The sequence below is a fragment of the Ciconia boyciana genome, chromosome 2, assembly GCF_034638445.1.
Source record: "Ciconia boyciana chromosome 2, ASM3463844v1, whole genome shotgun sequence".
Lineage (NCBI taxonomy): Eukaryota > Metazoa > Chordata > Aves > Ciconiiformes > Ciconiidae > Ciconia > Ciconia boyciana.
Genome location: NC_132935.1, coordinates 106,414,566 through 106,438,905, shown reverse-complemented (window position 1 = coordinate 106,438,905; position 24,340 = coordinate 106,414,566). Strand labels below are relative to the sequence as shown.

At 36.7% G+C, this 24,340-nt stretch overlaps 1 protein-coding gene across 2 annotated transcripts in view; it reads left to right on the top strand.

Annotated features, from left to right (window-relative positions):
• The window catches only part of LOC140648066 (solute carrier family 12 member 7-like), a 69,304-nt gene that overhangs the window by 6,245 nt on the left and 38,719 nt on the right, over positions 1–24,340 (top strand). For both annotated transcript variants that reach the window (XM_072853445.1, XM_072853446.1), the window contains exons 2-7: positions 11,203–11,297; positions 13,557–13,679; positions 16,245–16,391; positions 17,095–17,149; positions 19,244–19,374; positions 22,954–23,195. In XM_072853445.1, coding sequence (XP_072709546.1) covers positions 11,203–11,297; positions 13,557–13,679; positions 16,245–16,391; positions 17,095–17,149; positions 19,244–19,374; positions 22,954–23,195 — 793 coding nt within the window. The remainder of the gene's footprint in view (positions 1–11,202; positions 11,298–13,556; positions 13,680–16,244; positions 16,392–17,094; positions 17,150–19,243; positions 19,375–22,953; positions 23,196–24,340) is intronic.

Sequence of the window (24,340 nt, the reverse complement as noted above, 5' to 3'; positions counted from 1 at the left end):
TGGACAGCAAATTATTATTTTTACTCCACTGTGTTAACTTCATGTGAATGAAATGCTAACATTCTCTTACTGTACTGATTGTCTAAGAGCTAAATGTAAATAATTCTAGTCATAAAACAACTTTTAAAGTAGAATATTCCAGAAGAAAGTAACATCAAATAGTGATATCAGCCCTCATAATTTGAAGTTCTCTGGTCCTGTAATGAAAATATTATTGAGATTTTTTTTTATCTCTTATTGCTGATTTTTCTTTTGGTGATAATATTTTTGCAGCCATAAGAATATGGTTAGTAAAGGTATTCTGGTATAACTGTCTTTTACTGTTTTCCATAACAGAACTTTGCTTGTAATGTCTTGTTATCTTATAATTAAGATGACTGTTATTGTGTTAAAAGCTCACAGGTAAGCATTGTAAAGGCTGCCTTTGGTAATGGATATAGTTTGTTACTGCAGAGCAGATCTTACCAGCTGCTGCTGGGACAAAAAGTATTTCTATTCTCTCCAGTGCTACTGCTTGTGAACTGCTTTGTAGGGAGCCAAATCGGGAGGAAACTAGCTATGACAGAAAAACAGTTGTGTTTAAAAAGTTGTTTTAAGAGGCTTTATTTCCTTGAATCAGCTCATTGCAGAACAACAGTGTGGTTCCACCCCCACCCCAACGCAGAAAACCACCCCTTTTGGCAGCACTGACCTTATTAATTTTTCCTGCATCTTTGAACTGTGTTGTTGCTTTACATAAAAATAGATACTAAAGCATGGAGAATGAAACAATTAGCACTATTTTTATTTGTTCTCTAGACTAATGAACTGTAGAATGTTATCACAGGGAACTTATTTTCTGAATCTGAGTAGAAATATTAAAGCTTGAGTGTTCCCCCCCTTAACAAAATTTGTTGCTTGGTTTAAATGAATTCTCCTACCAATTTAAAGGGATTCTCCTACCATTTTTTTCCTACACAATCCTTTTGTGGCTTATGTGGTATTTTTTGCATAATCAGTATTTCTTTTCCTACTTGGTTCAATGTACCAGTTGAACAAGGAGCATTTCTGGTACACTATAATTTGTATAATTGCAATTATTTGTATGCTATGGCTTTGCGAACTGTCCAGACAGTAGGTAGCAGAATTTTAATTCTGCTAATAGTGTAGCTTATTCTGTCAGGTTTGTATTTACCTTCCCCTACCCCAAGCTAATAAGAGTACTTCAGGTTTGGAATGTGTTTTCCTTGTCTCTTTGCACCTTTGACACAGTGGTGACAGCAAAGACAAATTCAGTGGAGAAGGTGTCATCACTCTTGGCAGTGGCTGTGAACATTTTTTCCTTCCCTGCTGAAAGAAAAATACATGGTGAACTGCATTGGGTTTATGTGGCAAGGTTTTGGTGGCAAGGGGGCTGCAGGGATGGCTTCTGTGAGAAGATGCCAGAAGCCTCCCCCATGTCAGACAGAGCCAGTTCCAGCTGGCTCCAAGATGGGCTAGCTCCAAGGTGGACCCACCACTGGCCAAAGCTGAGTCCATCAGTGATGTTGGTAAGAAAGGGTGAAAAACGCTGCGCAACAGCAGCTAAGAGAGGAGTGACAGTACGTGAGAGAAAAAGCTATGCAGACACCAAGGGCAGTGAAGAAGGAGGGGGAGGAAGTGCTCTACCTGCTGGAGCAGAGATTCCACTGCAGCTTGTGGTGAAGACTATAGTGAGGCAGGTTGGCCCCCTGCAGCCCATGGAGCAGATATCCACCCTGCAGCTTGTGGAAGACCCCATGCCACAGCAGGTGGATGTGACCTATGAAGAGCCCACACTGGAGCAGGCTCCTGGCAGGAACTGTTGCCTGTGGAGAGAAGCCTATGCAGGAGCAGGTTTTCTGGCAGGACCTGTGACCCCATGAGGAGACCCATGCTGGAGCAGTGTGTTCCTGAAGGACTGGTTACCCCATGGAAAGGCCCCATGCTGGAGCAGTTCTTGAAGAACTCAGCCCATGGGAAGGACCCATATTGGAGAAGGTCATGAAGGACTGTCTCCAGAGGGTGGAAGCCCACGCTGGAGCAGGGGAAGAGCATGAGGAGGAAGGAGTGGCAGAGATAGCGTGTAATGAACTGATCACAAGCCCCATTCCTCGACCCCCTGTGCTGCTCGGGGGGAGGAGGTAGAGAAGTTGGGAGTGAAGTTGAGCCTGGGAAGAAGGGAGGGGTGGAGGGAAGGTGTTTCTAGATTTTGTCTTATTTCTTATTATCCTACTCTCTTATTAATTGGCAATAAATTAATTTTTTCCCAAGTCAAGTCTGTTTTGCCCATGGTGGTAATTGCTGAGTGATCTCCCTGTCCTTTTCTCAACCCGCAAGCTTTTTAATCTTTTCTCCCCCTGTCCTGTTGAGGAGCGGAAATGATAGAGTCGCTTGGTGGGCACCTGGCAGCTAGCCAAGATCAACCCACCACATGAAGTCTATGAAAACTGCAGTCTCTCTGACTTCATATGCAAATTTTCAAGTAGTTGCAAAATTGGATGAAGTTTTGATGCACCAGGTTGTGCAACACTAGGTTCTTGCTATGCTGCCCTGACCCTGCCTTACAAGAGGTATAACTGTTTCTTTGGAAGCTTTTCAACCCTAAAAATTGCTGTCCTTGAGTTTTAGGGCATGCAAAGTGCTACCTGCTTATTTTTAAAGGTCTGATGGTAATCTTCAGAAATGGATTCATGAGCAGTTAGCAGTATACAAACTTAAAAGATGGTCTCTGAATAACTTTGCTCTTGAATCACAGCTATAGGAAAGCATGGCTTAATAATGTCTGTGTCAATTGGATGGTACTTATTATCTGCTTCCTGATTTCAACAGCTAGCATTCTTAATTAGGTACCTTAATTAGCTGTATCCTTTAGCTAACTCATAGCAACCAAAAATAAGCAGGATTCAACCTGTTTAGGAAATCATTCTGGGAGCCTTTGGAGGTGAGATGTTGAGTGGTAACTGCTTTGCAAAAATGGATTTATTTTTTTTTAAACTCATGTATCTTCTGGAAAAAAAATCCTCTCTCTTTCTGGAAGAAGAAATGAAAAACTTGTTCTGTTTCTTGCCTTCTGACAAGGGGCACAAGTTTGAAACTTTTTAAAATTAAAATCATCTTCCTACAAGCTTACTTTTTGAAGAGAATAAAACCTTTTAGCAGATTAATTCCAACCTTGAAGAATGGGAAGCTTGCATATTTTTCTTATAGCTTCAGAAAGGAAAGTTTAGAACATCCTTGAAAACATGTCAAAACTTCAGCTTTGTTACCTGTAGAGCTGTCCTTATAGAAACTTACCAGGACATAAAGATAAACAACCTGATAGCTTGCTGCCATTGATTAGTGAACAGTCCTATCTCTATCTCTCTACTGGCCTTTCTTGCTTTGTGGAACACCTGCTAAGGACTTGCACAAGCTGCTTTATTTAGCTAGTGAGGAACAAGAAGCAGTCCATGGAAAAAAAAAAATTAAAAAATCAAAATGGGGAGGTACAGGAGGCAGGTGTTTTGCAGCCATCAGTGAATTAAAGCAGCTCTTTTAAGGGCCTAGTAAGCACCAGAGCTGGTTCTAGGAAGGAAGAACTTTGGGAAATGGGCTTGGAAGGAGCCTTCAACCCTTTCAGCCTTTCCACAGTTGACCATGCTTGTGGCATAGGTGTTAGAATCACAAAGAAAAGTAGATTTTGGATGCAATTCAAAGATTTGACCACAGGAACTAGTCTGTTCTAAGCAATAACATCCTTTTAATAGAACTGAAACAGTTTGTATGAAGTTGTTTAAGGCTGGTATAGAACGTGTGAAATAGATTAATGCATAAACTAGGTGATATATCTAATTCAAAAGATAATTAGATTCTCTTTTCTGCAAAATAACAAATCTGCAAAATAACAAATTATGCAGCCAGTCTTAAAGACGACCCCTTTATAATTTAAAAATACTTGTTTTTAAAAAAAGTGCTTGCAAAATTACTAAAATTATAAAGTGTTTATCTGCTACATCTTAAATACAACTAATGTGAGCTCTTTCTACATAAAATCAATGTTTAGCAACTATACTTACAGTTAACTTGCTTAAGATCTGCTAATATACTTGATGCATAACATTGGCTTTTTTAATAGTAGCTAGATCTTTGGAATAGGTTAATGCTACTTGTTGCTAATGTATACTGATCTGCTTAGTGGAAGTATTTTAAAGTGAATTTATTTGATGGAAAGAAAACTCTTTATTAGGTTTAATTAGGTATTTAGTATTTATTATTAGGTGAAGATGTGGGATGTTTTAATAACTTGATCCTGCCCATTTCACTAAGCATGGTATTTATTGCTGATGGAAATCCCCCAGCTTAATTCTGTTTAGAGAGTTCTGTGACTGTCATGTAGTTTGGCTGTGTCATGTGCATGCTTCACACTGCATGAAGCCTTAATGACTTGTTTCAGGATTAATCCAATACTAGTAAGAAACAGGATTTGAGGTCTTACACAAAGCTGGGAGGAAGCAACTGTCAGTTTCCTGTTTGAATTCTTGATACGTGAAGAATCAGCAGAGGGGAATGACTTGATTGTCCTTAGTCATGAGTGAACAAGATTATGAAGAAAGTGGGCCAAATCCAAGTGAGTCTCTTTAAAAGACAATACCATGGTTTTAATGACTCTTTTACGGAAATAGCAGGTTCTGTACTTCTAGCTATATTATAAAGAGTTTATAAAGAGCTTTCGCAGTGTGTTTTTGTTAGAAGTAGGCTTTGCTTGATTATAATGGTAGCCTAAGTAAAGGAAAACTAAAATTTACTGATGTTGATAAGGTAAGTGATGGATGTAGTACTAGGATCCTCCATTATGTAAAGGGGTTTACAAGGAGCTTAAGTACACCTTGTTCTGCTTTTCAAGATAACTTACATAAATTCTGCTAGTCATTGATAAAAATAATGCAAGAAATTGGTGATATAGTAAATAGACATTTCCTTACTAAAAAACCCAATAACCTGCAACTTTGAAGCAGATTGCACTGAATCCTTAAACCCATGCAAAAATTGAGAGGCAAGATATGTTCAAACAAGGTTATTGATGCCTTTTCATAATTTGAATTAAAGCAAGGTAGTGGCTTTTGAAAACTTGAGTTTGTTAGAGTTTTAAAGAATACTTCTATTTTTTTATTACAAGTGGTAAGAAATTAAATTTTTAAGATTGTTGAAGTTCTCTTTAGTTGCCTGCCAATCAAAAATGTGGACATGTAGGAAGTAAATATGCATGATAGAGAAGACAGACGTACTGTTTTTGCCACAGGCAGCTTTCTTGGACGTGATGCTTCTACACATCAGTTTTAGTGACTTTTAAACTTTATGTATTTTTACCTTAAAGTTTTATATTAACAGTAAATGCTTGTTTACCCTTGTGCAAACAGGATCTTATCTTCACATTCTCAGTTTGTAGTGGTTTGTTCTTAGTGTGACCGAATAACTTAATGAAAATGTTACCATAGTTTTTATTAAAAACTTTTTTCACCTGTATCTGGTTACCCAGAACCTACTTCAAGGTACATGGACTGTGATTAAGAGTTGCCCTTTGGAAACTATGAAAGGTTAGGACTTTTCTGTGAAGTATTATTCTTCAGCTGCATGCTGCATTCTGCTTTAGGCAGCAGCATATAAAGTTAGAAATTTCTAGTGGGAAGCAAAACTTTAGTTTTACACATGTCCTTGTTTAGAGAACAGCTATACCTTATCATAGCCAAGCTATCTTATTTGAGGCCATGTGGTTCAAAAGTTTTAGATCATTCTCACTTCTTTGAACACCCCCTGTATTCTTTTTTCATATAAAAAGAATCTGCTTTTATTTTTCAGATAGATATTAAACTCTTACAGCGTGTCAGGAGACATAGATGCTTGCTTTTTTGGACAAAATGTGTTTGAATACAAAGGCAAATAGGAACATTTCTTGAATGTGAATGCTAATGACAGACATAGTGTGGGACAGCGAGGATGCAGTGAATCTGGAAAGGATTTAGGGGTCAGACTGGAATAGAATAGCATGAGCTTGGTTTAATGCTGTGGTAAAGAGGGCTAGCCTGATCCTTGGAGTAGAGACGTAATGATTATACGTCTGTAAATAGCATGATTGAGACTGGAGTTAGAAGGCTGTATTTGATTTTTAAAGTTTGAAATTTTTTTTTTGCATAACTTAAAAACTGGAGAGAATGTTACCACAGAAATGATTGAAGGTTAGGAAAATGTTTTATGAACTTAACTGTTTCAGTTTTTCAAAAGGAAGCTTGAGATGATTTGATAAGTATAGTTACCTTCACAGGTAGAAAATACTAAGTGGGAGTGGTTAAATTTGGAAGGTGTACTAGGATGTTACAGCTAGAAGTTTGAAAAGAGCCAAATTTAAATAGAAATAAGGAACAATTTGAGATTTTTCCAGTAATTAAACCCTTAATCTTTATAAAGGTAAATTGATTGGCTTTTTTCTTATTTCAGTTCTGAAAACATTAAGAGATACACTGGTCAAATCTCAGTATGTTTTTTCAAAGTTATAGAGCCTAATGCAGAAACGAAATTCTGCAACCTGTGGAAAGACAGGAAATCAGATTAGATGGTCTAATATTTTTGTCCTTAATCTCTTGAACAGGCATCCTAGTGCAAATTTAGGATCACTTAAATGATCATTTCATCCTTCTACCACGAGCCCTGCTCTGCCACTTTCCCCAAGACAAAATACCTGTAACACATTTTTTCATACTTTACTTCTTTTGATTCAGAGGGGTGGAAAAGGGGGAAAACAACCATTATAGTTCCATGATTTAGTAATATTGGCATCAGTGCTAAGGAAGTGGTTTTGCTTACACTGATTGCTCATTCCTACACTGATCATGTCTCTCGTGACAGCACAAGCATTTTTGTAGTGAACGTACAAACTCATCTGGATTAAATGTAGCAGCTAGAATAAAAACAAAAACAAAACAACTCTCTCCCAACTCAGCATTAAGCACACGCCACTGTTGCATTTCTAATAAATAGTTCTGTTATACTGTTCCTTACACAGATAGAGGGACACAAATGAGTGAGTAGTAAGGGGGAGAGGGCCACCTCTTTGGTGGCAAAGGTGGCTTCTGCCTGTTTAAGCTATACTGTTGGGTTCTATCTTACACTGTATAAAATGGACCAGTTTGGATCAACTTAGAAATTTTTAACTGGTAACATACCTTAAGGTATTCTACCTGTCAGCGTTTGAGTATCACTGCTCTGAAGCTTCTGAGAAATATCAATTTGAATGAAGTGCTGTCTTTTGCCTCTATGACCAACACTTTGAACTGTGATATGCAGACGTATTTCTGATGCAAGTTTTGTTTGGTGTGTGGAAATGTTAATGAGAAATCATCTGATGACATTGGCAGGCCTAAACTTGAGGCTAGCACAACTCTTGAGGCTAGCACAACTCGGTTTGTGATAACTTGTGTGGATTACACTGCATTGGCAGTTGGGGGGCTGGGGTGTATGGGAGTGCACATTGTGATCATCTCCATGGACACTCTGACTGTTACCTCTCAAACTTGAGACATGTCTCCTACCTTCTCTGCTTGCAGCTGTATGTCTAATGTAAAAAAGAAAATGTAACTTGTTGCAGCTAATTTCCATGTAAATATAGCTACACCCATCACAGTGCTTGAGTATCTGTAGAAGTCAAGAGTAGGAATTTTTGCATGTCCCGTCAATGCAGAAAATACCAGACAGGCTTCTAGGAAAGGTACGTTAGTTATGGCTTTAGTTTGTCTACTGGTCCGTCAGTAAGCACAGAGTTGTGCTATGGTATGTGAACATTCCATAGCAGGTTAAAAATAGTAATAATTTTAAAAGCATATATTGGGGGGGGGGGGGAACTAGATTTATTTCTAGAGCTTAGGCTTTGATCATCTTGTGTTGGGTGGAATGGAGTGTCACATCAGCAGGTGGGTTTTTTGTGTGTGTGTCCTAAGACAGAGGAAACATTATACCATAATCAAGCCCATATAAGATTTTTTTTTTTTGTTTTATATTGCCTTTCTTATGGACCTTTTAATACCAGTGGTGGTCCAAGATGAAATACTGGCTCAGATGGACTACTAATCTAGTCCAGATTTAAGATTTTTGCCTGTAAACCCTCCTAACTTGAATTACTTTCAGAAATCAAGGAACAGTAAGAACAGATTTACAGATTGCTTTAATTGCATTCCAGAAGACATGTGCAGCTTAGACAAATGTCTAAAATTACTTTGGAAATTATAATTTTTTTGTAACTTCCAATGTGTAACTTGCCTCCACACCTGAGAAGAGTTTGAGTTGACACAGTTTCAAAGAAGCCTGAGGAAAAGGTGATTTGCTTGTCAAGTATTGGAAGAGGCTGCCCAGGGAAGTGATTGAGTCACCATCCCTGGAGGTATTTAAAAGATGTGTAGATGAGGTGCTTAGGGACATGGTTTAGTGGTGGACTTGGCAGTGTTAGGTTAATGGCTGGACTCTGATCTTAAAGGTCTTTTTCAACCTAAATGATTCTGTGATTTGATTATCTTAAGCTTCCTCATAGAATTCAAGGGAATAGGGTTAAAACATAAAGCTGTAAATGGCTTGAGACTTAATAGTGGAATGAAGTACCTATTTCTATATTGCACGTTACCTCAGTGGAAGCAACTGAAATAGTTTTTTCTGTTTGCTCCATTCCACTTGATGCACCATAGGTGATATTTACGGCATTTGTGAAAAGTGTAAATCCTGTCTTTTTTTAGTTCTGGTTTTCTAATTAATCCCTCCTTTTGAAGAAGGGGTGAGCTACAGATTGGTATGTAGCTTATTTTGTTAACCTCACCATGGTTGTTGACTGTGTTTTGAGGTCCTAAAACTAGTTCTTTCTACTGGATGGTGTAATACATGTCAACTTGAGTTACATGTTTGGAAGGCTCACTGTATTTCTAAGCATATTAAATAAGCATACTCCCAAAGGCGGTGTGTTTTAGTTTATAGGCAATATGACTTTGTTGACAGCAATGCTGAAAAGGAGCTTCTTCAAAATTGTTCATAATTGTAGGATTAGTCAACAAGCTGGAGATGAGAGAGTACTTGTCAGTACATTTTTGTGGTCACTTTTTCAGTGTTGATTCTCTTTCAAATAGAGCTAAAATAGGTAATGCTGATCATGTCAAATAGTATAAAAATGCGGTACCAAACATTCACAAAATATGAAGAGAGACAACTGTATTAAAGAAACAGACTTCTATAGAGTGTGGTAGTGACAGGCTATTTTGAAGACTAGCATTAGAAAGCTTTAAAATAAGTAGAATATTGGTTGGAAACACTGAAAAAGGACTTGTAGAATAGGAAACCTAAATTTTGTGCTTTTCTGTTTGAAGTCTGTTAGGTGCATTTGACAAGACTTGTTTGTTAGATACATTGTGCTCTGAGCTTTTTCCTGTTGGAGCAAAGCCAAGTAACTGTTTAGAAATACAAGCATATAAATGAAGACTTCACTATTCTCCTACCTACAATTTAAAATATTTAATGTACAGTGCTGAGATGCTGATATTTACCTCCAGAACTGGTAAGACAAAACTATATTCTATAGCCTCAGAATTGTGAATACTGGTTCACATTATTTGTTTGGCTACCCTTTTGATGTTTTGATTAGTCCAATGATACCCATTGAAGTAGTAACTCCAGTGACATTACACTCTGTATGAACACAAAATGATACTTGAAATTCCCCACCTCACTTTTTGAAGAGGAATCCTTTCTAAAGGGATTGGAAGTACCCTGAAGGGAGTACTTATTTAGCTAATGAGTATAGCTACCAGCTGTCAATAGGCAAGGAAGTCAATAGAAGTATGGTCTTAGCAAGACATATCAAGCAACCTTATTTTTATTTTAACTTGGGAATGTGCCTTGTAATGAATGCTTTCTAAAAACTTTAGCAAAAATAACGTGGTCACAGTGGTCCTTCTGCTCGCCTTGTATTAAGCACTGTTGGAGGAGGGGGACCTAGCCAGGCTGTAGGACTTGAAGCAATGGGGGACCAATTATAAACTGTAGAGAAACAGAGAAATGAAAGCTAGAGGATATGGATAGAAGGAGATATATTGGATAAGAACAGTAGTTGTGGATGAATTCATCAACAGTTCTTCTCTGGATTGTGGAAGTAATTCTAGAGCCCTAATGGACAATAGCTATCTTTTGAGTCTTATGATAGTATGCGGTTTCTATGTCATGATACCAGTAAGTATAGTGATGCTATGGAGGGTGGTAGGAAATCTGTCACGATGTAGTCAGTCATCTGCTTGAGGGACTGAGATCTATTCTGTCTTTTTTACAACCAAGATAATAATTTGTGCTGAGTGCAAGAGCTTTGTTCTGGGACTTAATGTGGGGAGAAGTGGCCCGGAGGGGGCAGAGTGGAGGACACAGGGAAAAGAGTAAAACTTGTTCACCAGCTGTTCCTTATTTCTGTAGTGAAGAGACTGTGTAGGTGCTATTGCTGTAACTTGTGAATATAAAGGGCAAAAGCACAGACAGGCAAAGTGGCATAGGCGAGGACTTGAGACTATTTGGAAATGCCAATGTTGTTACATGCCATTATTGGCATGTAATAGCTTTTGTAGTGCATGGGCTGGAAGGCAGTGAAAGTGGTGCTATATTTTTGAGAGCTGTGCCAGAGCAAGTCAGGGGAGCTACAGCTTAATGAGGTGGATATTGGAATAAGGAGTAGAATAAATGTAGCATTTCATGGAAAAGTCCCCACAACCTTGACAAAATAATTCCTTTTACATCGTTTTTTCATAAATTCCCGCCTCAACTACTGGAGTTTTTTTTGAGGGAGTCAGTAAAGTAGTGAAAAGGTAGGTTGGGTTTTTTGTTGTTGTTGCCCAGAAGGTTTATGTGAAGCTCTATTATCAAGTGCTTTAAAGTAGAAAGATGAGGCAGGGGAGAGATCAGTATATGTATTAAAGAATAATAAGTAATAGTTAAGAGGCAAACACTATACAAAGATTAGACTGTTAAAGTAAACTTAATTTCCTTAAATGTGGATGTTGAGTCCATGTGTCTGGGACAAAGACGTAGTGTTTGGCAGTCATATACATTGTTATCTGGAACCAGTTCTTAAACCAGAATCTTCTGACTATTCCTTTTATGGTACACCTTGTCTTTTTTTCCCTTTTGTTTCTAATTGTTGCACTTTTCCACCAGGGGATGGGATTGCCAGGGAAAGTAGTCCATTTATTAACAGTGCAGAGATGGACAGAGGAAACATGTATGAAGGAAAGAATATGGCTCTCTTTGAGGTAAGTTAAATACCCCAAAAATGTACTTCACCTTCGATTGAGGCTCTGGTAGTAAGATGAAAATAAGCAAACCCCTGTTTTCTTTCTCTCTTGAAATTTAGTGGGGGGAAAATAAATTTTAATAACTTTTCAGTAGTTTGGCTCCTGCTAACATTCCGTTTCAGTGGATGAGTGATGTAATTAAAGTTTTAAATAATAAAAATTATAATAACGTTTTAAATAATAAGTTTTCCTTCTTTTAGTTTATCTGTATAGGCAAGAACAGTAAATTTTGGTATGCATTGATGTGAAGATATGAAATAAGCCTTCTTGCATTTAAAATTTTTATGCTGGAATCAAGAAATTGCTGTTAGAGAAAGCTGCTGAAAGTTAAATCTAGTGGTTTTAACAAAGCAGCATCCAGTTTTAAATGGATTAGCAAATATATTACGTTGAACAGGGGAAATACAGACTTCTGTTAAAGCATCAAAACTGTGAAACAAACTGTAATAGGCCATGACTTAGTTATATTATGTTGTCCAATTACAGTGTAGAGCATACCATAACTATTTCTACTTTCCAATATAAACATCTACTTTATAATGCAAGTTTAATAGGTGTTTAATTCATTGAATGATTGCAATAATTTACAGAAAAAAGTATATTGATATGGTATATTTAAGTGCCACTTTTGCAATGAAATAGTACTTTTAATAAAGTTTAACCTAAGTTCTTCTGCTCTAGCAGCATCAGCTGGTCTTGCTTTGATACTTGCTGTTAACAGTAAACAAGGTCCTTCCAACATTGTTGCTTAGCCGTCTTGCTGTTGCATTCTACCCACTATTTTCTTGTTGTCCTCTTACGCTTCTCTCTTTTGCCTTTCAAATATCTTTGCACAAAGGATGTGATCTTTCAGTTCCCTCTTTCTGCGTGACCCAGATAATGTATTTTTACTATTTTTCATTAAGTTTTGGAGAAGATTATGCTAAGGATCAAAGTAATGTTGGTCATTAATTGTCTCCTGTTGTCATGTATGGAATTTCCTACTATTTTTTGACAGAAACCATGGTAGTGGAGTTTTGTCACTGAATTTCTCTTTCAAGCTCTATTCCATAAAGCAATGTCCAAAACTTCCTGTTGTTCAAATTAGCTGTTGCATTCTTCAGAATTGATAAATTGGCCATAGCTGCTTTTTGTCCCTAATCTCCTTTGAATATATGCTTGCATCAGTTATTTTGAATAGTGGCTGACATTAAATTCTCAGCTGATGGTATAATGATGACTCTTATGTATCTCATGTTATAGACCATGCTGTTAGTGTAGCCTTGAAAGCCTTCTGTTGACTTCATCACCATTGCTGTTGTAGTGGCGAACCTTTTTTGTAGTATATATGTTTCATACAATCTTATTCTCATGTTTTCAGCTGACTTGTGTTTAAATTTTTGTATAAACTGTTACAAAGACATTTGGCTATTAAAACCATGTTTATCATGACCTAATGCCTCAGACAGAGATGCCTTAGTTCTTGTCTTTCTGTTTGCAATCCTGATCTCTTGTCTTCCTTCCAATATTTGATCCTGTGTACTTGATTGAATTATCTGGTTCCGCTTTTCTTGGAATCCTTTTGTTGTATATGCTTCTACTGGATTTTATTATTTGTTTTAGCATGTTTTTGTTTTGTAGCAGATATTTGGCTAAAGAAAGATGGGCTGACTTCTGTGTCAAGTAATATTACATATGATATGCATATGTACCTGTATTTTCAACAAGTGAATACTTTGGAAGTAGTATGTATGGTTTAAGGTAAAATATGTAAGCCTGCAACAGTAGGCTTGAGAGTGGTCCTTAAGTCTCTTGGCGCTTGAGAGAATCATTTGAGGCCACTCTCTAGACACAAGCAAGATGCTGGAAAAACACCCTAATAACTCGACCCTGCCAGTACAGTCCCTTAAGAACTGTATTGTGATAGGAGTAGATTTTTTTTTATAATTAACGATGGCCCTTCTCTAGATTTCCCTTATATTCTAGCTGTACAAGCTGCATATTGTAAGATAGTGCAAAAAAGTGAAAGAAATATTGCAAGATAGCCATGTAGTGTTAAACTCCTAGAAAGATTTAGAACTCTTGTTGGTTGAAAGCTGACTGGTGTTTTGTCATGCTAATTTTTGGATTTGGGTGAATCAGGGCTGACATGTTGAGTATGTATTTGAAGTAGTATCATAAAATCATGACTTCTAAAAAAATTATTTAATAAATGCGGTATTCTTAAAATCCCAACAGGAAGAAATGGATAGCAATCCCATGGTGTCATCTCTACTTAATAAACTAGCAAACTACACTAATCTGACTCAAGGTGTGGTGGAACATGAAGCAGATGAAGATAGCAAGCGAAAGGAAGTCAAGGTATCTAAACTTCTAACAATAAGTTATTGGGACAAAGCTAGACACAGGAGCATTTTTCAACCTAAAAAGAAAATATGTGGATGCCTAAAACCAGGAGATTTGTAATACTGTATTTAAAATTGAAGCATTTGCAGTAGGGCTTGTGTTAATTCAGTATCCTTGTTAGCACATTTTAGCAAGACCTTGCTGTAAAAGCCCTTGATGAAATGCGTGCAAAGCTAGGACCTGAAACACACAGTGCACCTAATTTCCTCTTCCTTTCTTTTCTTCTTCCTTCTGTCCTTGTATGAGCATCACTACCTTTTGTCTACCACTAGTGAGGATACAGTATGACTTTTTTTTTTGCTGGTTTATTAATACATTTTAATTGGCTGGGTTTTTACCTAAAGTTGAAATTTAAGGAAAACTTGAGATGAAACAGGTCACTCTTTTCAATCATAAGCGTATTTGCTCGTGTTAACACGGTAGCAGTTTTTCTGAGTAGCTCTCTTGTTTCTGTGTGTCAGAGTAAGTATTTTTAAAACTTAATGGACACATTCCAAGGAAACATTTTGTTGCATACCTCAAAAATATGATATTTATCGGGGGGCGGGGGAAGGCAAAGGCTCTGTTTGGCACGTCCCTAAACACGCTTGCTAGAAGACAGCAACTGCATTCTTCAAGGGCTGTCTACTGGATACCCAAAGTGCCTCTCTAGGACTCTATAGAAATGGAATGTATGCAACAGTTGGAGTCTGCAATGAGATGTTGGATTGAGCCCTCTGTGAGCAGGGAGCTGTTTCAGAAGGAGAAAGCTTGGATCAAAAACATGTGACCTGACAGAGTACAAAAACTCCCAGTCAAGGAGGGATGATGAGCTGGAACTGGGTAAGCATTGTGACTGAAACTAAGTAATTTAGGGTAGATACTGGGAAAAGGAGAGTACTAGGAGTCACTTGTCTTTGTGTAGGAGAAGGAGTGCTGCTACTGAGTTTGTATGCTGAGCTATGGAGAAAGGAGGAGAAGCACATAAAGATGAATAAAGGGAAATAAGCACATAGCAGAAGACAGATATGAAAAGGTGCTTGAAAGTAAGGTTAGAACTGGAGCTCATTTGACTGGAAGAGAGATTTATGGTACGGTACCTGAATATTTGCAGTAGAACTGTTTGCGTTAGGACTTGACTAGTATAGGAAGTTGGTACCAGGACAATGAGCAAGGTCGAGGAATAAAGTCCAGCTGTTTGTTTTAGCTTTTTTGCTTATCCTGCATTTGTTTGTGTGTGGAGTTTTTTGTTTGTCTCATTGTGCTTGTTCTTTGTTTCTTCTCATCTGAAGATACAGCTTGAGATATGAGAAGACCAACACTGATCAGCTCACACTTTCCTTAGTGTGATCCCTGTCCTCTGTCTAGCTGCTGTGCAGAGGTTTTTGTTAATGTAGCACAGTGTTAGTACCTCTGGAACTGACTAGCCAAATAAACACCGTGTCCTCACTTGCACTTAAATCTCGTTTGAGCACCATCTAGTGGCCTGAAAACACGATTTCTGTGCATGTGTGTTTGTTTTTTTTCCAGTTCCATGTCTGAAATTAAGTGATGGTTAAGTAGTAGCATGGCAGACTAGCATTTTTAATGGTGTAATTGAGACAGTAGCATTGATGTTGCACATGGTTATTGCCCAAGATGCTAAAAGTAAACATTATAGTCTAAATGGTATTCCATGGTTACTTATAAGTACTTGGAAACTTAGTGTTTTCTTAATAATTTTGTTCACTTATAAAGCACCAATGCTTGCTTATTATTGAAATTGATTGTCTTTTTTCACAGCCTGAGCTGTGATTTAAGAAGAGCTTCTGTATCTGGAAACCTACTGTATATAACTATTGCTTCTAAGCTGAGTATTTCAAGGCCTGATTTCTTCGTAAGTGTAGAAGGCTGGAACTTTAATGATGAAGCCGGAATGCTTTTGTGTGTGTCTTGACCCATGATGATCATCAGCAAATAAAAAGTACAAACAAATATACTATGTTGTGGCAGATCTTACAACTTTTGCAAAAGAAAATTGTAGTCAGCTCTGTGTTTCTTCTGGCCTTGTCATAATACCTTGTCTGTCTTTTTTTAAAAAATTGAAAACACTTATTGTTGAATATCATTTTGTGGCCCAGCTGCAGGGCAATTGGCGATCAACTTTCTGCAGAATATATTTGGCATTTTGATAATGGCAGTAACTTCTCTTCAACAGTAGTCCCTAACTGGTATTTCAGAAGAAAGTTTGTAAAGCTTTGTAATCAACAGATAAAGGGGCATCCTACCCCTATCAAGGTTTCATCCTAATTCCTATGGAACAAAGGGGTTTGCAAGTAGTTTTCTGTCTTTTCAATAGTTACAAATAGTTTTCTGTCTTTTCAGGAATCTTTCTGCATAAATAGCCTATGAATATTTGTGAAGCTGGACGCTCTGAAGCTACCATTCAATTTCACTTGGCATTTATTCATGGAGTATTTGTGATAAGTGTTTGTGGAAGAATGTGCTTATGGACTTAAAATGTTTAGTGCAAAGGAATTCAAGTTCTGACTTCGTTTCCAGGTTCCACGTATGGGCACTTTTATTGGTGTGTACCTGCCCTGCTTGCAAAACATCTTGGGAGTCATCCTTTTCCTACGTTTAACATGGATTGTGGGAACGGCTGGAGTTCTTGAGTCTTTCATCATTGTATTCATGTGTTGTGCTTGTGTAAGTTAACCTTTTTCTTTACTATTGGCCAAATCTTCTATTACAAGAGTGCTGCTGCCTTCTAATATATGAGTAGCAGAGAAAGATTTCTCCATAATGGTTAAGTATCAGTGCAATTGAGAAACATGGGATTGTGTCACGTGTCATTCTAGCCTGTCTGGAGTTTCCTTTAAGTTGTTTACGGTAAGCTTTTGTTTGAAGTATTATATAGATTTAATAATCAGCTTTTAGCAAATATTTTGTGATTTACACTGAGATCTGAACTGCTCTGCTTTTCACAACTTCAGGACAAACTGAAATATAAACTACAAATCAATCCATAGCACTATGTCCATAAATTAATATTTTGGAATGTGAGACCACTAGTAGATGATACTGTCATAACAATGACACTTGATCAGTTTGTTACTACTATTTAATTGTAATAATAAACATCTTATTTTAAGTATATTCAGTGGTCTGTATTCTTCCAGTTCTTTTCAAAGACTGTCTCAAACATCTAAATGTAACTGAATCTTCTACTGAAAAATTTAGTACTTAATTTACATGGATATCCCTAACCAAAAATATGATAATTTTTGGTTGCTGTAACATCTTATTAAAAAAAAATAAAAAATCCTAGTTTTGTTCAATCACTTTGTCTCACCCCATCTTTCAAAAAACTTTCAGTATTTTAAATTTCCTCTATTTTGTCTTTCCACAGACTATGCTAACTGCAATTTCAATGAGTGCAATAGCAACAAATGGTGTAGTTCCAGGTAATTAAAGAATTTTATCTTAAATGTTGAATGGTCAAATGACGGAAGTTTAAAGCTGGGATGAGAAATGACTGTGGTCTGAGATATCGGAAGTAATGCTTTAGTGTTAAGTGCATATTTTAACTGATTTTAGAAATGACTTTTTAAGGTGAGATGCAATCTTTTAACTGGACCTTCTGGGAATTATGAATTTTAGTACACTTTTGTCCTCAATCATTTGATTCTGTTTGAATGAAAGATAAGATGTTATAATTTGAACTAATGGAAACTTGTGTTCATGCAAAGCAGATTGCTTTACAAATTTACAAATAAGACTGCTTTTTTTGCCTGTATTTGCCTAGACTCCATTTCTAAACACTGGACTTAATTATGTTGTTTTCTGCAAGAATAACAGCAGGTCTGCTGGCAGAAATCTTTTTCTATATAAGCACTCCAGGTTATACTCATCTCCTTAAATTTTCAGGATAAAGAGATGAACTTGTTTCTCTTCAATTATGAAGCTGGGGTTTTTTTATGCAAAATCAGTTAGCCTTTGAAGCTCTTATCCTTTTCAGTTTCTCAACACACTAATTGATAATACCTGTATTCAGACATTGTTATGAACTCTGAACAGTTTACCTAACGAAGTTGAAATAATTCCTCACTTGCAGAGCTTCTCCAGCTTAGTAAGGGGTTCCAGAACTGATACATAAGTTGTTGGGCAAAAGTAAATGCTACAACTTCTACAGGGTGTAGAATAATTGCATTTCATGGATACAGTACCATATATGAAATATAAATACAGTAGAAAATTTTAATACTTATATTTTATAATGAAATGTAGTTATTCTAATCAGTGTCTAAATTAAAATTTTCTGCTCTTTTTCCCCCTCATATTTTTTTCAAGTTCATTGTAAAGGTTTTACTTAACATCTGAGTGTCACAGAAATCTTTGAAGTTGGCAGTTCTTACGCTAGACAGGTCTTCATTTTCACTTTTTTTTTGTGGGTGACAATTTCTTAGAGAAATGCTGCTTCTGCTAGAATATATGGAAGAGACAGAAAGCACAGATAGGAACCTGGGATTGAAAGAGACCTTCTGAGCAGCAGGATCTTGTCTCTTGCCGTTATATGCAACAGCATTATATTTAGTAAAAGGATTGGTGATACATCATAAATTTTTTTCTTAGTTTCTCATTTGTTCATATTGAAAAGCAGGTTTAGACTCTGCCCTTTGATTAGAAGTGTATTTCTTATTTGCAGACTAATTTTATACAAGGCTGGTGTATGTTTATTTAAAATAAAGCACTTCCTTTTTCTGTCTCCTCTTTCTTCCTCAGTTGTCATGTGTGGGACAAAATAATGAATTTAAGAGAAGATGGAGAGAGAACCAGAGAGGAGCATGCCTTGAGGGGGTTGGGGAATGTCTAGCTAAAGGGATAACGAGCTTGAAACTTAGAGCCTTATTGAAAGGGAAATGGTGCAGTGGAAATAGGAGGGTGAGGTAGCTTGTGACTTAAAGCTTATGCATGTATATGGGAAATATGAGTGAGAAGAATTGAAAAATTCAGGGGCAAAGTGAATAGTGTATGAGTAGACAAGAGAAAGCAATCCCTACCTAACACTTTTAAATGGTACTAAAAAATGCCTGTGGTGAAAGTGGTAATGGTTTCATGTACAGAAAAGAAAAAGAATACATATTAGTGAGACAAGTTCTATTTTGTCCCTATGTCATAAAGAAATTATCCTGGAAATTTATTGTTTGATTATGAACAGCTTGAGGTTAGAAACTAAAGATTGATTCATGTCTATTTAAATGTGTATATTCTTTTCTTAATTTACTTTTAGGTTGTTTAGCTTGTGGATTTTTTCCTCTCTTTTTCCTTGGTGTTTATGTTCTGTTCCCCAGAAAATGCACATGGGGATATTCCCTTTAAAATGTACATTCTAACTGCCTAGTTGATATAGACATTGAATACAGTTTTGGTATGAACATTTCAATGGTGATGCATGCAGTAGTTATCTTGATTATGTTGATTGAATGATTCAAATTTTCTCTACTGCTGTCCTTAATCTGAAGGGCTGGATCTTTGTTTGGTTTTTGTTAAATTCACAGCTGGAGGCTCTTACTACATGATTTCAAGATCTTTAGGGCCAGAGTTTGGTGGAGCAGTGGGACTTTGTTTCTACTTGGGTACAACCTTTGCAGGAGCAATGTACATTCTTGGTACCATTGAAATTTTGTTGGTAAGTACAGGTTTCTCTTAAGATTAAATGTATTTGGGCTGTTTTGGGAGATTGCTGAGGAATGCACTTGGCCTAAAATGCATTCTAGTTCAGTGATTCTTAATGTTTCGATACTATATTTCCAGTACGTCAATATTTATTCTTACTGGTGACTATTTGAAAAAGTTCAAAAAAAAATTCTGATCAGCAATACAAAAAAATAAATTAAAGGCTGTTTTATGTAAGTTTGTTCTACTTAAAGTAGGAACCAAAGAGAATTTGGTAACTGACATTTACTAGTTTGTATCAGATATCTGTTGTCACCTTTTCATAACATGTTCTAAATACCAAATGTCCCATAAATTAAGCCTGTGCTACTGTACACCTACAGAGTTGCAAGGAAAACTCTATGAATTTTAGTAAGAAGTACCTAAAATTCAAAAACTAAAGGTGTAGGACCAAACTGGAGTTATAAACTGGAGATGAAAAATAAATAGGAAATATTTCAGTGGATTTTGCAGAAAAGAACATCAGATCAACAGGTAGACTTTGGAGACATGTTAAGATTTAATTCAGTGATTTTTGTACCAGTTTAAAACTACAACTTTTGTATCAAAAATGAGGAAAAAATGACACAAGAAATAGTGCAGTCATTAGTGAAATGTCACATTAGATTGCAGATTGAATCATAGTTGACAATGGCTATTTTTGGGGCCTCTGAAATGTCATTTGGATTTAGTGATGCTAAGTCAGTTACTTTAGTTTAGAGAAACAGTTTATTTACAAATGTGAAGGAATTAATTTCTTTAAATATTTGTCTGCATCTTGTGGTTCATGATGCACCACAGCAAACTTAGAAAAAGTTCAATCCATATATTATGCTGGTTTTGTGTTGTATGTCCTCCTCTCCTTTTCCAAACAAAAATGCGCAGATGCACATAGCACTTCATTTAGGTCACCTTAGACTTGGAATTGAAAAGCTAAAGATCCCATCTTGAGAGTTAGTTTATCTTTTTTGATTTTGAGTTTCCCTTCAACTCTGAATGAAGTCTTACTCATTTTTTTTCTTTCATCTACAGAAAGTTTTGGTTCCTTTCCTTGTGACTCTCAAGTTTTAACAAAGATGCAGATTTCATGATATTACCTGTCCTTTGTCTTTTCAACCTTTCTTTTTTTTTGTCATTTTGCTGTAACTTCTCGATATATATCTTGTTTAATTTTTCTCAGGCTGTATGCCTTTGAGCCCTGAATCCTTTAGTGAGCTCTTCAGGGCGGCTTCCACTTACTTGGTATCTACTGGAATTAATTTTCCATTTTACTGTTCTAGTTTTGAGATCATGACGATAAGATTTTAAATCTGGCAACTACTTTATAGTAAGCAGTCAACACACCTAGGTGGCTCTACATTTCTGTTGGAAGAGCTACTTACTCTAGGTAAATATGGCATAAGTCCTTTTAAGCCATGTTTCCTTAAGGTCTAGGAGGACTCCTCTCCTTCCAAATTGAAAATGTGTGGGCTTGGCATCAGACAAGCATTCCCAGGATAACTCACAGAAACTTTTCAGCTTATGTGATGCTTGGCACTGCCATGTGCACTGAGGAAAGCTGCTGCCCAATGAAAGCTTATGTTGAAAATGAAGGGCATATCTTCTATGAGGCAAAAATTAAGAATCTATCCTACTTCCTCCTTTTCAGACTACTGGGTTTGAAACTTCATATTCCTGTAAAGATGCTGTGGAAAACTGCCTGTATGGCAGTGGCCCAGCTACTGTGGCTATGCCTCATCCAGGAGGGACCAGACAGTTATTGGTGGTCATATCGGAGACTGTGCAGATATGCATAGGAGGTACTTCAGAATTCCTCCTTCTTGTTACTTACTGTGACCCATGTCATAAATTTAAAAAAGCCTGGATCTGAAATTAGGGATAGTGTTCACTCACTGCTGCTAGCTTGTGAGGTCTGATCTATATTAACAACACTAGCACCATGTCACACTGTGGGTTGGATTTGGTGCACTGTTCTCCCTACTTAAGTCATGCTGATTTTACGTATTGCTAATAAACATGTATGGGGTTCAGCTATGGAATTCAAAATAAAAAGCCTCCCAGGATGTCATATCTGATAAAAAAACCTCATAACAGACCCCTGTCATAGCCAAAAGGCACAAGTATTGGGGTTTTTTTTCTCCACTGGGACATGGATTATTTGGAGGGGCAGAGATTAGTCGTCTGCCTGTGGCTTTCCCCAGCACAGGCTGTGAACAGCAGGGCAACAAAGCACCCAAGAAAACCTTCTGGAGTACCTCCATACAGAGCCTGATACTTCTGCAGCATCACAATGTAGGATTTTCTAATAACGATATGTAAATACTCTATCTGTAATCAGTTTTTTGTTTTGCTTTTTTTGTTTTCTTTCATGGTGATGTGACAATTTTCATCTCTTCTAGCATTCTAGTAAATATTAATTTACTAGATTTAAATGTAAAATTAATTTAATTAATTAAATTTAAATTAAATTTAAAGAAAATTCTAGTAAAAAATTGCCTATGTCTATTTTTGGATTTTGGTTCTGAACATATCAGGATAGCCTCCTACTCAAAGTTTCTTCCTACCTTTAGAAGTTAGATTATTTAAGGGTAGCCAGTTTAGCAGTTGTTTTGAAGGAGTGGAGTTGCCTCAAGCCCCAGTACCCCCCTAATAGCTGAGCAGAGATTTTTTTTTTTGTAAAGGTGTTAGGAGAAGGAATAAAGATATCTTTATTATGTAGTGTAGTGCACAAATGTCTTGGAACTGTAGGTCAGAGTTTGTCTTTTCATTTGCATTTATCAGTATAAGTCCTATAAACTGTGCTTCCAACCTCTTTTCACATAGAACCCAGAACAAAGTTATATGAAATGGAGATCTGTAAGAGAATCCTGTTTGAAATTACAGTAGTTTAAATTGTCCATTTTAGCACAGGACTAAGATTTGTCACACTAATCTTAAATTGTGCTGTTGCAACTTCAGATTAAAAATTAAGATAAACTCACCATAAAAAATTTTTCAAGGTGCAATGTTTAAGGTATCTTTGTTGTAATTTTGTGAAATATAGTGCAGGGACTATAGTACTGAAAACATTTTTTAGTTTTTTATTATGCTTTTGTTTGACTCCTTCATATATTGTTTCAATCAGTGGAATTATTAATCAGCAAATGCTTCAAATGAATCTAAGGATATATCTGTTTTAAGCTAGTTTTTGGTTTTGTGTTTTTCTTTTAATTTTTGTCAGTAGCCCTCCCTGTGCGTGCCCCCCCCCCCCCCAGGTCCTTAGTGGTTTTTCCTGTCTGGCAGAGACATGAATTTGAGCAGTGGAAACTCTTGAAAGGGAGAGAAGAAGCTGGATCAAAAGCAGTACCTCATTCTCAAAACTCGGTTTTCTTCACCCCTGCTTCCCCCTTCTGTTTACCTCTACACTTTCTAAATGCCCATGTCATCTGGTTGAACTGGTTTGTAAAAGAATAAACCTGATATTGTAATAAAAGTTTAGACTTTGAAGTTTAAGTAAATGTTTGCTTAATGAAATGTTTATTACATGTGTGATAGTTTGCCATATCTCTTGCAGACCTACATTTCTCCAAGTGCTGCTATATTTAAAGCAGAAGAGGCTGGTGAAGAAACGGAGGCTATGCTGAACAACATGAGAGTTTATGGAACATGTATTATCATTCTGATGGCCATAGTAGTTTTTGTGGGAGTAAAGTATGTCAACAAACTTGCACTGGTCTTCCTTGCCTGTGTGATTCTTTCCATCATTGCCATATATGCTGGAGTTATTAAGACTGCTTTTGACCCACCTGACTTCCCGTAAGTGCGGAATCTTTAAGTAGTGTGGGTTATTTAAAAAAAAAGTGGGGGCAGGGAATAGCTACTTTAACCATTTCATGTTTTAAACTAGCCTTCAGAATACAAGGACATTGGCTTCAATGGTAGGTTTTATGTGTGTTAGGCAATTATCTGCTCATTTGTTATTCGGAGTGTTCATAAGACTAATCTTCCAATAAATAATAAAGATAATCTTCCAGTAAATATAATTGTTCACATTTTGGCCAGTCTGCCTCAGTGAGAAACTCAGGTTTGGTTTTATACTGTGGTAAAGCTGATCTGGTAGTGAGCTGGTCACCAAAAAGACCAGTTTCCACTTAGCTGATTAGTTAGGTTGGCATCACTAAGCTCCATTAGGTTTGGCAATTGTGTAGATGGTAAAATAGTTTACCTTACTATCTCTCAGTTGAATCAAACTGGAAGAAATTTCCATGGGTCAAAGCAACTCACCCTGCTGCTGTAGGGTCACCAAATCAATAGCAATTAAAAAGAAAAATGAGCAAGGCAAGTGGCAAGATGATCTTTTTAGCAGCAGCTTTCTGTTTAATCTGCTCAGCTTCTATGTGATGCCATACCCTGAAGCTGTACTGGTGTCCTGTATGCTTCTTAAGGCATCTGCTCTTAATTGCTGTCAGAAACAGGACTATATACTAGGTCAATATTTTGCTTGGCTTAGTATACTTGTTCTAATGCCAAGTGGTATGTTTTTACTGTTTGTTATCAGCTTCTTAAATGAGCTCCTTCAGAAGTATTAGATATGTTCTTTGACTTATCTGCCTAACACAAATGTTTTATTTGATGTTCCTTCTTTCATTTTCATAGATATATAATTTCATTACTAAGCAAGCCTGGAATAGATATGTCCTAAACATCTTTTGTGTAGCTTAGCAAAGAAATGTTCCTAGATCCTTAATATTCTTTGCTGTTAGGAAGATCCTTAATATTCTTTGCTGTTAGGAAGATCCTTAATATTCTTTGCTGTTAGGAAGATCCTTAATATTCTTTGCTGTTAGGAATTTGCTTTTTGCAAACTGTTCTGAGTTTTCTAATTTTCTCTCATTCTGAGTGTTTTAATTGCTTCCTGCTATGTAATTCTTTAATTTGTACTCCCATCAACATTTTCAAAC